Raw genomic sequence first — 15,031 nt, forward strand, 5'->3', positions numbered from 1 at the left:
TGGACTTTTGATAAAACCCAGCCACAATTTGGAGAGCATGTAATCTGCCCCAGAGGGCAGGTACTCACCACATCGAAGGCAGTAAACACGTGACAGTAGTGGTGATTGGACTTCAGATCTTTAGTGATATAAGCAAACGTTGAGAGGTCTTCCGGGTCCTGGGCTGCACAGGAAATGTTACGGATTTCATGCTCAGCAATTATGTTCTGGAAGAAACGACAGAAATGAACGTTGTCGTCTTCCTTTGCAAGTCATCATATTTTAGAGCCAAGAGAAGTAACTGGGAAGCATTCCCTTTTCTTCTCCAAGGCAATCCAGTGCACTCTCTGCAGGCCAATATACATCCGGTCTGGAAGGAATGTTTTCATTTAATTAAAAACATCTCAAGATAGTCACACCCTGGAGCAGCAGTTCTCACCACGTGCTGTCTGGGTGGCAGACACTTTTAAAAAACCAATAATTAAGGATTTTACTGTTTCCATTACCCATGTCCACCTATAGACATGCAGCACCGCCTCCTGCTAGTTCGGTCACTTCGTACACATGGGAGGAACCCTAACCCCAGGTGACTGTCCAAACCCTCGTGCCTGAGTTTGCCCACAGTTCCTATTCCACCAGAGCAAAGGCAAGTACAGAATCAAGCAGGCAGGTGGAAGTCACAACAAGCTGGCTACTAAACATTCCGTGGACACTCAGGCGTAGGGCTAGGGTGAGGGTGCCTCCACAGTGCAATGTTAGGTCTTGGCCGCCTGGCCTGACTCAGTACCCTGTTGCCATAACACCACTTTTCTAACAAGACCCACCATGGATAACGGTGCTGTGGTTACCATCATTCTCTTAGGAGTGAGGAAACTGTTGCTCTGAGAGCTTAAGTGCCTTGCGCAGGGCAGGTGGTGAAACTGGGACTGAAAGTCAGGGTTTCCTGGCTAGAGAACCCGGGGTCTTTCAAACAAACACATTACAGTGCCCCTCATCAAACCCACCTATTCCTTACCAGCGTATCAGATTTACATTCTCTTTCCTAACATTTCTCTATGCTGCCTCCCCCCCCCCATCCCTACTTGCCTTTGAGAAGAGCTGGTGGGAGGAAAGATTTAAGTACTGTTGTCCTGAAGCACAAAATAATCACGGAGCATCATCTTGGCTGCAAACCCTGCTAGAAACTTCTTTTGATACATGCTTATTTAAAAAGCTAAAAAGTCTCATCATAGTGCAGTCTTCTTTTTAAAACTTATCTCATTTGTGGTTTCTGCCACTGTCACAGAGCTGAAGTCCTCAGTGCTTTAGTTACTCTAATTACTTTCTAACTGCACAGTCTTAAATAACCTGTCATCAGTACAGTGCTCTGCAGACACCCATCAATGCCTGAAAATGCTTACAAAATGTCCTTCCCTGCCAGCACCCCCAGCAAGAACCTCCTGTCCCTCATTCTACTGAGCTGGATGACTGGAAGGCAATTACAGAATTAACACATAGAAGAAAATTAAATTAAGACATTGTTCACTGTACCCCGTATGTTGATATTATATGCAGTGCTCTGTAAACAAGAACTCAAATTGAAATTGGAATCCCATAAACAAGTAGCATGCTATTGCAAGAAAGAAATGGTTTCAGAACATGAGGTCATGATCACGTTCTGCAATTCAGATAGCAATCCTTCAAGTAGAAAATGAACCAATGTGTCCTACAATGAATTTCTCAATGAGGAGATCTACATAGTCTTTTAAGGGTGTGACGTGAACAGGTGCGTAGAGCCTCCACTGTCACTTGGATTCAGGCCTGCCCTTAACTGGGAAGTCTGGCCTCACCTGTCCAGGATCCTTGCCAGAAAATACAGCACTGACTGCAACTTTTAGTTAGGTTTGCATATTGTGTTCTTGAGATCCTTTGCTAGTATGTGGTAGTTCAACTTTCTGGGGAAGTGTGACAGTGCAGTGTCCTGTGATTTTTACTGTACCAAATTCTCTGAATCTTGCTAATTCACAGGATGCTACTCTTGTCAATTTTCAGTGGTTTGTGACGGCATCACAGCCCTGGGCAAAACTGCAAAGGACGCAAAGTGTATCTTGGGTGTCTCTCTGCCTCAATTTTCTGGAGCCCCCTTCTCCATTCCCCAGAGGCCCAGGGAAGTGGTTCAAGTGCCCATCAAGGCTGCTTTCTGTGATGGCCCATGTGCCAGAGTCAGCCTCCTCTACCTCTGAAACTTTTCAGCTTTCTATTCTCCAGGTCTAAGCAAGGAGGAAAGCAGGCTAATAGAAATATTAACATAACTGATACGTTTAATTATTCTTATGGGTATTTAAAAAACAATGCTCTTAAGCTCCTATAGATGGCCTCTGTGGGGAGGTATTTGTGAACAGAACTTAGTGATCTATTTCTGGTGCTGGAACGTGGTGAGGATCTGGGTTGTCACTACTGAAACTTCTGTCACTCTCACCATCTGCCTTTGCAGAATGAAGCCAGCTGCCTATGTTTAGGATGAATCCAAAACCAAGGATACTGCAGCTGTAGTCCACAGGGAGACAGAAGAGTTGGCTTCTTCCTTGGAGGAGGAGCTAACGAGGAACATTACCTGCTTTCCACCTCCTGCTGGGCATCAATTAGTGGCTCCTCCACAGATTAAAGGAAACCTCATCTTGAAGAACAGGGGATGTATCTCAGTTCAACACTGGACTCCTTGTATATCAATCAGCTTCCAGCTCTAAGCATATTCTATGGAGACCAGAGGTCCAGGAGAGGGACCTGGGAGGGGGTCACTCTCTTTTTTATGACAGTTGGGCAGCTTAGTACCTTCAACAGGAAGAGATTTTGTTTGCCCATCTGTTGCCTTTAGCTGAGAAACAGCTAAAGAGGTGTCTGGTTGGCAAGTGTGAAACAGAATTGTCTGGCAGGGCCAATTAATCGTGTAGTTCTACGAAGCGTGTGTGATGATGAACGGACGTGGCCTGGAAATGCGCCCTTCTCTGCTGCCTTCCATCTGAGCTCTGCCAGGTAGGGCTTTTCCTCCAAGTTTCCCCCGAGACCAGGTTTTCCCAAGTGAAGGACTGCAGCATCCCCTTCAGTAAGGGTCTCCCAGGTAGAGGCAGTGGCCAGGCTGAGGCTAGCTGGAGACACCCTGTAGGGCCCCCAGGCTGATGAGAACAGCACACTTGCTTAATGTGGTCTGAACTTGACTCTAAGCTTCTTAGAGGAAGTACTCACTTCCAAATAAAGGGGGGGGGACACTTGTTTAGGTCAATGTTCTGCATTATTTTGTGCCTTAAAAATAGCATAAGCCCTATTGGAAGTTGGCATTCAAAAAACCTACCAACAAAGGCAAAAAAAAAAAAAAAAAAAAAAAAAAAAAAAGCAGACTAAGCTCTGCATTGTTTCTAATTTAGTCAGAGAGGAAGACTGAGAAGGGAGTCAGTGTAAGGAGACAAAGTGGCACCCCACCCTCTGCTGAGTGGGTCACCTCTTGGGAGACACTGCTGCTTGGCAGAAGGGTCTGGCGCTGCAGTCACAGTCCTCGGGGCCAAATTCCCTGTGCGGGCTACCTGTGGGCTATGAGTCTACAGGAAGCTGATGACGTGATTTATCTAAGACATTCTAGTGCTAAGTCTACTTCAAGTTCCATTTTTAATTCAAGATTGCTTTCTGTTCAATCAGGATTAGTGATTCAATTCTTTTCCTGAGTTGCCAGGCAGTTCGTTTGTGAGTTTATAACTAAGCACCTCATTCTTCCTCATGAACTCAGCCAAAGCCATTTATTCATTAGAATAAAAGGAAGGAAATGCTTTGCTGGAGGGTTTATCTTTTACTTAGTCTAATGGGGGCTATAGGATGGGGCACTTCAAACTAATGGATGCAAGGTAGCTGTGGAGTAACAGGAAAAGCAATAGGTTAGGAAGTGGGAGACTCAACTTCTGGTTCTCTGTGACCAGTAGGTGGGTGGCCCTGGGAAGCACTTAGCCAATGTACTGAGGCATTCAGAAGCCCCGGATGCTGTATGGTACACATTAAACTCCTCCATCTTACCAGGACAGTGGCAAAGGGGTGCAATGGTGAAAACAGAAACATAAAGTCTGAATAATAAGGCGTCTTTCGGTTGTGCCTTCATACAGGCTTGGTGGGCACTAGTACCTGAAACGGTGAAATCTTCACATATGCTTGTGTTTCCCAAGTCCTTCACTTCAAATCACAGTGGTTCACCAAGTCAACACTTCGTAGTGGGGGAAATCCTGGTGAAAACAGCGAACAGACTCTGCGGTTCATCAGTGTGCTCCTTTCCTGCTGTGGCCTTTGCCCCAGAACAAAGGGGCATATGATGACGCCACTGCAGCCATGAACAGATCTAGGTTTCTGAGCACAACGTCTCCTGCACCACAGCTAGAGGATGAGCCTTCACCTGTGGCTCCTCCTCACCTTTTAAAGCCCATGCTGAGCCCTGGCTGGTGGTAGAGTTAGGCTACGGTCAAACTTCACTCATGTGGCTTTGTATCATATTTCCTCCTTTCTTCCTTCTGAATGGTCTTTGGCTACACACAGCAAATCCAACACTTGGGCTCTGAGCCACCTACCCAATCCCTTCCTACTCACTGTCACACTGGGATTGGGGACCCTGCATAGCCAATTGAGGTTCAAGTCCCTAAATTCTTGAAAGAGCCAAGCACATTTTGTTGCAGTCACAACACCTGACATCAACATATGCACTTTGCATTTGCTCTATCTAGAGTTTGAAAATATGGGGACCAGCGCTGTGATACAGCAGGTAAATCTGCTGCCTGCAGTGCTGGCATCGCATATGGGTGCCGGTTCGAGTCCTGGATGCTCCACTTCCGATCCAGTTCTCTGCTATGGCCTGGGAAAGCAGTAGAAAATGGCCCAAGTCCTTGAGCCCCATGGGAGACCTGGAAGAAGCTCCTGGCTCCTGCCTTCAGTTCAGTGCAGCTCTGGCCATTGCGGCCAATCGGGGAGTGAACCAGCAGATGGAAGACCTCTCTCTCTGTGTTTTTCCTTCTCTTTTTCTCTCTACCTCTGCCTCTCTCTAACTCTACCTTTCAAATAAATAAATAAATCTTAAAAAAATAAACTATGCTGAGAACCACACAGCAAAGACTTGAAGGACATGCTGTCCTTCTTTATTTAGTATCTTTATATACATAGAATTATCTTTTGCATATCTTACTGTGTCAATGTTTCCAAAGAGCAGTCCTGGGAAAGTAGAGGTCTACAGATAACTCACCTATTTACAAATGATTCCCCAAGATACAGGAGCACTAGGTCCCTTGATGTGTCAATAGCAAAAAGCAATAAAACTGACAGTGCTTGCCTTATTGCTCTGATGGTAGAGAGTGGGCTAGAGGGGGAGTTATTAATATGGATGGACCCAGTCACCCTACCGGCATCATGGGAATGACAGCCTCAGGATGGCACGAGTTTCTCAGGGCAAATGTTACTTCTTTAGAAATTGTCAGAACCCAAGTCTGCCAAAGTTGTTCATCTAAAATAATGTCAAACATATCCACTGAATATATTGCTATTCAAGTTTTCAAATGTAAATAAGATAGAGACAGTTAAGCCAGGTTAGGTGAAAAAAAAATCCAAGTGCCAATGCCCTTCTTAATCAACTGAATATAACCTAAGGATAGGTAATTTTATGTACTAGGAACTAAAGTTACTTCCAAGAAACAAAAAAGCACATTGGTTGGAATTGCTCTGATTTGAGGCTCCACAGTTGGACCATGACAACAGTCACTGTCAATAGCACACTGCACATCTGCGTCATCACCACCTATCAGGCAGTCAACCCCAAGGATTCTTTGGATGTCGCTAGCCAGCATGATGCTGGCTTCCAAGCTTTCTGCCTGGGTTTCAGAATTTCCTCTAAAACCGGGAAGCTGTTTCCTAAGTAGATTTGGGGAGCTTGGGCTCATCTGACTGCTGATGCAGCAACCTTCTATGCTTCAGAAAACTAATCAGGAAAACTTCTAATTGGCTTATTCAGATGCTTGGGTTTACTACAGAAACCAGAACCATTGCCACTTGGGCTTTTCCTTGGTATCTAAAGCCAGCTGCTTGACTGGATTACCACTGCTTAAGTCCACCTGCTTCAAGAGTTGGTTCCCTTTCCCCAGAATGCAGCAGCAGGTCTGGCTGGACAGCCCAGAAAGCAAATGGCATTGACCAGGGAGAACCACCTCGTTTTTCTCTTTCTATACTTTCTCTGGTTAAAGGATGCAGGAATAAAATATACGGCCATTTGGGGTTTTGTGAAGAGATGACAGTCAGCTTTGAGTCTACAGAGAGCGAGAGCGGTCATACCCAAGCGTTCTAGTTCTGCACCCAGACTCTTGTCTTCACCCAGAAAGGAACTCTAGAACACATTTAAAGTAAAAATGCAACCCAGTTTTCTACATTTGACATCAGAGCCCTCAAACTGTTCCCACTGTGAGTACACAGTCACAGCATGGCCTGACTTTCTTTTCTGATTGTGTCTCTTAAGAAAACAATTCTGTAGAGATTCTCTCTCCCATCTAAGTATCTGGAAATTCAATGCAGTTATAATAGAAGTCACAGAATGTGTTCCTTGTGTGAGGTATTAATCACAGCATCAAAGAAAGTATATATACACCTAGAGAAATGGAAACACAAACGTGCTAGCCCTTCACCTAATGGTAGATGATGACAGTGCTACCTTTCATTCTACCAGGGGACTTAAATATTTTGTGGAAAACTGGAATTAAAAGATGTTTATTTTGGTGCAAAAAATTTGAAATCCAAGCATTGTTTTCTCATAATAAACATTTTCCATGAACTTTGACTACCCCAAGTACAGGCGATTTTTTTCTGTGTCAAAGAGTTATGCCAGGTAAGTGGCCACATTCTATTAGAGAAGGCACTATGAAAGGGTACACAAAACATGCATAGGAGTCCTAGATAACGTCCCCCAAATAGAATGTGCCTTCCATAGATATGAGTGTTTCTCTGTATGTACATGCATGTTGCCACAGTGTGAGCAGAAAGAATGGAAGTGTGGTGAGGAATGATTAAAATGGGGAACAATGGCCATGTGGAGCTGCAAAAGATTTTAGTTCACAAACTCAGGACTGCATCTGATATCTAAACCAAAGAGAAATGTGTGGTGCCTACCTTATTTGTTGCATCAATAAATTTGACTCCTTTATAGGAGACAGAAAGAATAATAGTAGGGACCTTCTTCATTTGCTCTGTAGACTTCTGCAATTAAAATTAGAAAGCTGTTAGAGCAGTTTGTGTTGCATGGCAACTGACGCACATAATTTTTCCTTTTGAAAGATAAAAATGAACTCAAGTTAAAAACAACGCATGTGCACACACACACACACACATCAAACATACACCGAATACACTCTGATTTAAATGTTTCTCTTTCTTCCCTTGGGTTTAACCATACTTGGGGCTTATAAAGTATCTCCCTCATATTTGAGGATCTGCAGAGAATCTATTCTGTGGCTTCATGTTGGAGAAGGGACACTGCTGTTCTGTGATGCTGAAGGTAGAATGAAGAGCTGTTTCCTGCTGCAATCTCAAGTGATCATTCCTTTGGTAAGAGCTGGACCATGTGAGATTTAACTGCAAGGGTACACCAGCACTAACATAACATGTGACACCACTGACCCCATCTTCCTAGTCATCCTTCACTCTTCAAAGCACAGGGACTGCTTAGATATGTACTTAAAACACAAACTGAAAATACAGGTCTGTGCATTCTTCTTCAACCTGGCCAGACTCTTCAAAGCACATATTACACGCACAGCAGAGTCACACGCGACCAGAGGATATAACGCTGCTCTACAACAACTAAGTCCTGCAGGAGCAGTCTGCGTTTCCAGTCTCAGCAAAACGCCGGCCAGTCCTGGTAGCCCAGATTATCATTTGGAGTGGCTTTCTTCCCTTAGGCTAAGTTCTCATGACAGATGTGCACACTGCTTTAGTGCGCTTAGGGTTTATAGCTTCTACAGTTTTACACATCTGCAGAAACTTTCTCTGTCATTTCCTGTGGGCCTTTTCTGTTGCATTTTTCTCATTCACCACTAGTCACCAACAGTCTGATTACTTCATTTCCATCACTGGAGAATCGTAATAGTCACATTAAATAGCAAGGAGAACCTACCTGACAGTTAGCCTGATGGATTTTCCAGATAAGACAGGTGGGAACATAATAGGGGAGAAAACATATAAAAAGGTGAGAGAGGAAACAATTTCAATAATTCACCAATAGCACAGATTCATTAAAAAGTAAAGAGTGCCATAAAAAGACAGGCAGCTTTACAGATATTTGTAGGTAGAGTGCGACTGTTGTTTCAGAAATGGCTTTGGGCTTTGTCAGCACCCATCTCTCTTTGCTTTCCCTGTTTCCTCATCACTTTGTTTACTGCACTGCACAATCTTTTTTTTTTTTTTTTTTTGACAGGCAGAGTGGACAGTGAGAGAGAGAGACAGAGAGAAAGGTCTTCCTTTGCCGTTGGTTCACCCTCCAATGGCCGCCGCTGCAGCCGGCGCACCGCGCTGATCCGATGGCAGGAGCCAGGATCCAGGTGCTTTTCCTGGTCTCCCATGGGGTGCAGGGCCCAAGCACCTGGGCCATCCTCCACTGCACTCCCTGGCCATAGCAGAGAGCTGGCCTGGAAGAGGGGCAACCGGGACAGAATCCGGCGCCCCGACCGGGACTAGAACCCGGTGTGCCGGCGCCACAAGGTGGAGGATTAGCCTATTGAGCCACGGCGCCGGCTTGCACTGCACAATCTTAGGAATGACACACAAGAACCTCCTGCTTTGAGCTCCAGGCAACCAGCTGTTATGTGTATTACTGGAATCATGAAAAAAATGTGGTCTTTGATTTCTTCATTTGAATTACCTAGCTTTCCATTTTTAAATTCGGAAATGTGACCACAATTGAAGAAGGCTTTTCACTGGACAGTGTGAATGAAACTCACTGAATTCAGTAATGATAATTGTAAATACAATTTCTCAGTTGAGCCACGAAAATGGTGTTTGTTTTTTTTTTTCTGGCTGTTTTATACATATGTTTGAGAGTTATACCTCTTTCAAAGACTTCAAAAATGGATTCCTACCAGTATTATTATTTAATATTTATTGTTTCACACAATATGGACAAAAGCAGTCCTCTTGAAGAGTTTTTCAGCTAGCAATAAAATATGTAGATTTTCCAGTTTTCTTTTGTGACTGCCAAAAAGAGATATTGTGAAAATTGAATATAAAGTTAGGAACTTTTATCTTTCTAATGGCCTTTCTCAACAATTTCTTAAAAATGTGCAAGATGAAACAAAGGCAAGAGTAGAAGACACAATGTGCAGTTTGATGAGTTTAAGGCAAGGCAGTGTCTGAATTCTGAAAATAGAGAAGGCTGAGGCTGCATGGGCTAATGGTTTGTTAAATGTGTGTGTGAAGAACTCCCTACAAAGTGTTAACAATGGATTTCAACAAATCACCTTGCTCATCTCTTGCCATGAATGCATTCTCCTGGACAGATCCATCTGTGACATGAAATATTACATAGCTAACATTAAGATGAAAACACCAACACTTTATCTGATTATAAGAAAAGCCCACTGGGGCCGGCACTGTGGCATAGTGGGTAAAGCCTCCGTCTGCAGTGCTGGCATTCTACATGGGCACCTGTTTGAGTGCTGGCTGCTCCACTTCCAATCCAGCTCTCTGCTATGGCCTGGGAAAGCAGTGGGAGATGGCCCAAGTCCTAAGGCCCCTGCACCCACATGGGAGACCCAGAGGAAGCTCCTGGTTTCTGGCTTCGGATCAGTGCAGCTACGACTGTTGTGGCCATTTTGGGAATGAACCAGCAGGTGGAAGACCTCTTTCTGCCTCTCCTTCTCTCTCTGTGTAACTCTTTCAAATAGATAAATAAATCTTTAAAAAGAAAAAAAAGAACAGCCCATTTGTCCTTTCTTCAAGTAACTAGGCAGTTATTTCTGATAGTCCATGGTCATCATCCCTGGAAAAGCAAGAGTCTATTTCAGGGATGTCACCCAGGCCTCAAATTGTGTCCTAACGTCAATTTGCTAAACATGGCTGCCTGAATGCTGTGTTGAGAAGGGTTCTGAATCTGTGACTGGGATCATGGGGAAGGAAGGCTGGGCATGATGTCTGTCCTGGGAGAAGGAGGGGAATGAGCACACACAAGCCATACATGGCCATTCCTGGCCAGGCCACATATAAAGAACAGCTATAACTAAGACATGGAATCAACCTAAATGCCCATCAACAGAAGACTGGATAAAGAAACTATGGGATATGTACTCTATAGAATACTATACAGGAGTAAAAAAAATGAAATCCGGTCATTTGCAACAAAATGGAGGAATCTGGAAAACATCATGTTGAGTGAAATAAGCCAGTCCCAAAGGGACAAATATTATATGTTCTCCCTGATCGGTGACAACTAACCGAGCACCTAAAAGGTGAAATGGACACTAAGAGAAACAATGACTTGATCAGCCCTTGTCCTGTCGAGGAACAGCTTACTATTTTATTCTTTTCAGTATTTTCTTTTCCTACTTAATACTATCGGTTGAACTCTTTAATTAATACACAATTATTCTTAAGAGTTTAAATCCAACTGAAAATTGATCCCTATTAAGAGTGGGAATAAGAGAGGGAGAAGATGTACAGTTTGGCACATGCTCACTTGGACTTACCCCTAAGGGTAAAGCTAAAAACGTGCCATGGGACTCCAAATCCCATTAAGTTGGCAGGTACCAATGCCATCTTACTAGTTAAAGTGATCAGTTTAAGTTCATAATTAATCATAAAGATAGGATTGTCAAAGAGATCACATAAATAAGACTGGTGTCTGCTAATAATAACTGACAGAATTAAAAAGGAGAGAAACGATCCAACACGGGAAGCAGGATGCACAATAGACTCATAGAATGGCAAATGCCCTAAACAGCACTCTGGCCTCAGAATCAGCCCTTAAGGCATTTGGATCTGGCTAAAAAGCCCATGAGAGTTTCTCAGCCATGGAAAGCCAAGACACTGTGGCAAAAAATGATCTAAATGAAACATATCTGTGAGTGAGATCCCAGTGGAAAGAAGGGGCATCAAAGAAGGAGGTACCTTTCTCTGAAGGGAGGAGAGAACTTCCACTTTGATTATGGCCTTGTCTAAATAAGGTTGGAGTTTGTGAACTCAAGAGGTTTCCATAGCCTTGGCAACTCATGACAAGAGCCTCGGGTGATTACTGACGTCATAAACAAGAGTGTCAATTGTTAAATCAACAACAGGAGTCACTGTGCACTTACTCCCCATGTAGGATCTCTGTCCTTAATGTGTTGTACTATGAGAATTAACGGTAAAAATAATCTTCAAACAGTACTTTATACTTTGTGTGTCTGTGTGGGTGCAAATAGTAAATCTTTACTTAGTATATATTAAGTAGATCTTCTATATATAAAGATAATTAAAAATGAATCTTGATGAAGAATAGGATGGGAAGGGGAGTAGGATATGTGATGGTTTGCACTTGGGGGGTGGTTATGGGGGGAAAACCACTATAATACAAAAGTTGTACTTTCAAAATTTATATTTATTAAATAAAAGTTTTCTAAAAAAAAGAAAAAAAAAGAACAGCTATAAGACAGTGTTGAACAATGCAACAATAAGGGGATGAAGAGAGTGCTTCCAGAATAATGAAAAATAGGTAGAGTTATTTTCAAATAACTGACTGCAGCAGCCAGGACTTGAATCTCATATGGGATGTTGGCATTGCAGTAGGTAGCTTAACCTGCTGTGCCGCGATGCCAGGCCCCTGGCAGCTTCTCTTCTGACATAAGCTCCCTGCTAATGCACTTGGGAAGGCAGTGGAAGGTGGCCAAAGTGCTTGGGCCCCTGCCACCCACATGGGAGACCTGGATGGAGCCAGGTTCTTGACTTTGGCCTTACCCAGCCTCAGTCATTGTGATCATTTGGAGGAATGAACCAGTGGATGGAAGATCTCTTTCTGTCTCTCTTTTCTCTGTCACTTAGTTTCAAATAAATAAATAAATAAATAAATATATGTTTTTTAAAGGCTGTTTTAGTAGAAGAACCCACACACACATGCATGCACACATACATGGAGGCCTGGAAATGAGAAATAATATGGTGGTTTGGGTAACTGGTGGGAAATGAGAGTGGTACAGTAGGTCTGGAAGGTTATCACCTACTTGGCCAAGTTAAGATCCACAGAAAGCTTTGAAGTTGGACATAGGCCAGATCTGTGTTCCACAAAGATGGCTCTCGTGGTTATATGGAGGATGGACTGTAGTAGCACGAGGCTGGGTGCAAGCTTTGTGCAAATGCAAAGGAAAGACTCTAAGCACTGAGCTGAAATAGAGGCACGGGGGAACAGAAGGAGCCACAATGCTGAGGAGGGAGAATCCAGAAGATGCGTTCCTTGATTGGCTATGGAAAATGAATGAGGGGACGACGCCATGGGTGAAGAAGTTGTTAACTTGGATGAAGTGCCCTGGGGGGAACAAGCTTCTGCATAAACAGAAATGATTTTGCTTGTGCTCAATGTCATAACCAGGTAGAAATGTCCAGTGGAGAATTAGAAATGAGATCTGAGTCATGGTTAGAGATGGGAGCATATGAGGTAGAACAAGCAAGCAATGAACAAGAGGGCAAAGGAGAACCCCTCAGGGGAAGATCAGTTCTTATGGAGTTGTCGAAGGACCTGTGTGGATTTGGAAGACACTCACAGTGCAGCATCGGAGGGGCCAAGGTGGGGATCACCCACAAGAGAAGTGCCCAAGGCCATTAGGACCAAGAAGGTCTAAAACCTGTGCCCAGGGCAGTGGTTGGCACACTCTGGAGCTGCTTTTATTGAGTTTACTGGGTAAAAGCCCAGACTGTAGCAATAAAAAAAAGTATGTTGCTGACTTGATTAAGAATAGCTTCAGGAGAATGGTGGCACAGAGAAACGAACAGGGCAAGCTTCGCAAGGGATATCAGTAAAAGACAGCTGGGACAATGGCCAGCTCAGGAAATACACTCTTAGGCTGAATGCAGGCACCAGCAGTGATTCTGTTATGATACAAAGATTCCACATTAGATGATCAGCCAAACGGAATACAGATAAGGCAAAGACACAGGGTGGTTGTTTCTTTCTCTTTCACGTGTTCCAAGAATCTCTGTTCTTCTTGGGGTGTCAATGATGCTGGCTGAGCACAGGCCTTGGGAATGGCAGAGTTAGTATGGCGACACATCCCAATCTAGAGCCCACACTGTACTCCTCTCCCCACTGAGGCCCTTGACAAGAGGGATCCTGGCCAGCCACGGCGTTCAAAGGGACCTTGGAAGATCTTCAAGGGAAGGGTCCCCCCTGTGTGGTATTTATACTCAATCTCTTCAAGGGGGATTTTCCAACACTGTACTGTGACAGCTTATGGAGGGATCTTTCAGACATAATTATAGCAGAAGATGAGAATGCACAGAAAGAAAGCAAATACCCTGGCTTAAGCCAGGGGGGACTCAAGAAATCCTAGAAGTGCCCATTTCACTTCATGACGGCTCTGCAGCCATTGCAACATGAGCACAGAGCTTCAGTCCAACCTCAGGCAGTCAAAGCCCCACCTTTCCCACTTCCCCTCTAGTGCTGTGACCACCATGTTCTCTTCCTCCCTGAGCACCCCTGCTCAGGTTACAAAGCACACATTCCTATGCCCTGTCTGCGTGCTCTGCTATCTGCATAATGAATCCTCCACATGTCCACACTGAGGACTCAACCTCTGTCTACGCGCACAAACAGGATCCTGTTCTTCGGGCACATTCGCCTAGTAAGATGCTCAAGGCGGACCTGAACTTGTGGCTCCTTTCTCTCTGCTTTACTCTATGCTGTGCTCTGGGTGGGATTCCTGAGATTTCCCAGAATCCTCAGGTTCCTTCCCCATTCAGAGCCAGCTGTGAGGACGAGACCAATTTATACCAAGGACTTCTGAATACTCAAAGGTAATGCCCAACATTAACTTAACCTTTGCAGCATCTTGCTCTCCTGCAAATAAGCATTCAACTGTATTTTGCTCATAATTTCCCAAATTCAGATTTTTATTCTCAGGGAAACATAAACATTTAGTTATACAGGTATGGTACATTTCTGAAACCTAAAGTAAAATCTGAATCTTCAATTCAAAGATAGCTTTATAGTTAGCACTTGGATTTTTATCATAATCTATAATCATTATAATCAAATCACTACTTCATATCTAGGTATGGCCACTTGAAGTGTCATTCTTAGTAAGTAATTAAACACTTTTAGAACATTTTTATAAAAGGAGGGGTTTGGGGGTTCGTCAAGGAAAAGTAATAATGATTTATTTTCTTTTTAAATTATGAATTATGAACTTCTTGGTTGCAGGTTAGAAATAATTTCTGGTGCTTTTATTTATTTTTTATTGATTTGAAAGGCATAGTTAGAAAGAGGGGGAAAGGCAGAGAGAGAGAGAGTGGTACTTTTATTTTAGTTTTAAAGCATTCTTGAAAACAGGTGTAGTCATTCCTTGGTATCCATGGGTGTTTAGTTACCAAAAGCCTTGAATGTTCAAGTCCTTTATTGGTATAGGACCTATGCATATCCTTTTGTATATTTTTAAAGCATCTCTAGATTACTTATCATATCTAATGCAATTTTAATGTTATGTAAATAGTTGTTATATCATTTAGGGAAGGATAAGAAAGATGAGTTTCATATGTTCAGTACACCCATTTTTTTCTGAACATTTTCAATTGTGATTGGTCGAATCCATAGATGTGAAACCTGCAGCTATGGAGAGCTGACTGTGGTGTCTCATTTTTGAAAGCAGAATCTACAGATGGGAATATCTGACAGCACAACTTTCCTGAGTTTGTACAAGAGCAGAGAAGTTTAAGACTGGGAGCACATCAGTTGTAAGCTGTCATATTGGGTGTGAGTGTGGGATGATGATTATGTTCCACGTAAGAATCATTTGTGCCCACCACCCGTAGAGAGAAAGGGAAAATAGTAGTGATG

The 15,031-nt window shown here is 43.4% G+C and overlaps 1 protein-coding gene across 27 annotated transcripts in view; it reads right to left on the reverse strand.

Moving 5' to 3' along the window:
* ANKS1B (ankyrin repeat and sterile alpha motif domain containing 1B) overlaps window positions 1-15,031 on the reverse strand; it is a 1,216,905-nt gene that overhangs the window by 22,582 nt on the left and 1,179,292 nt on the right. For 26 of the 27 annotated variants that reach the window (XM_051846555.2, XM_051846554.2, XM_051846553.2 and 23 more), the window contains 3 exons: window positions 8,135-8,146; window positions 7,132-7,218; window positions 69-206 (listed from right to left, as the gene is read on the reverse strand). In XM_051846555.2, the coding sequence (XP_051702515.1) occupies window positions 69-206; window positions 7,132-7,218; window positions 8,135-8,146 (237 nt within the window). The remainder of the gene's footprint in view (window positions 1-68; window positions 207-7,131; window positions 7,219-8,134; window positions 8,147-15,031) is intronic. The other variant, XM_051846543.2, reaches the window with a different exon arrangement.

The sequence above is a fragment of the Oryctolagus cuniculus genome, chromosome 11 (genome assembly GCF_964237555.1).
Source record: "Oryctolagus cuniculus chromosome 11, mOryCun1.1, whole genome shotgun sequence".
Classification (NCBI taxonomy): domain Eukaryota; kingdom Metazoa; phylum Chordata; class Mammalia; order Lagomorpha; family Leporidae; genus Oryctolagus; species Oryctolagus cuniculus.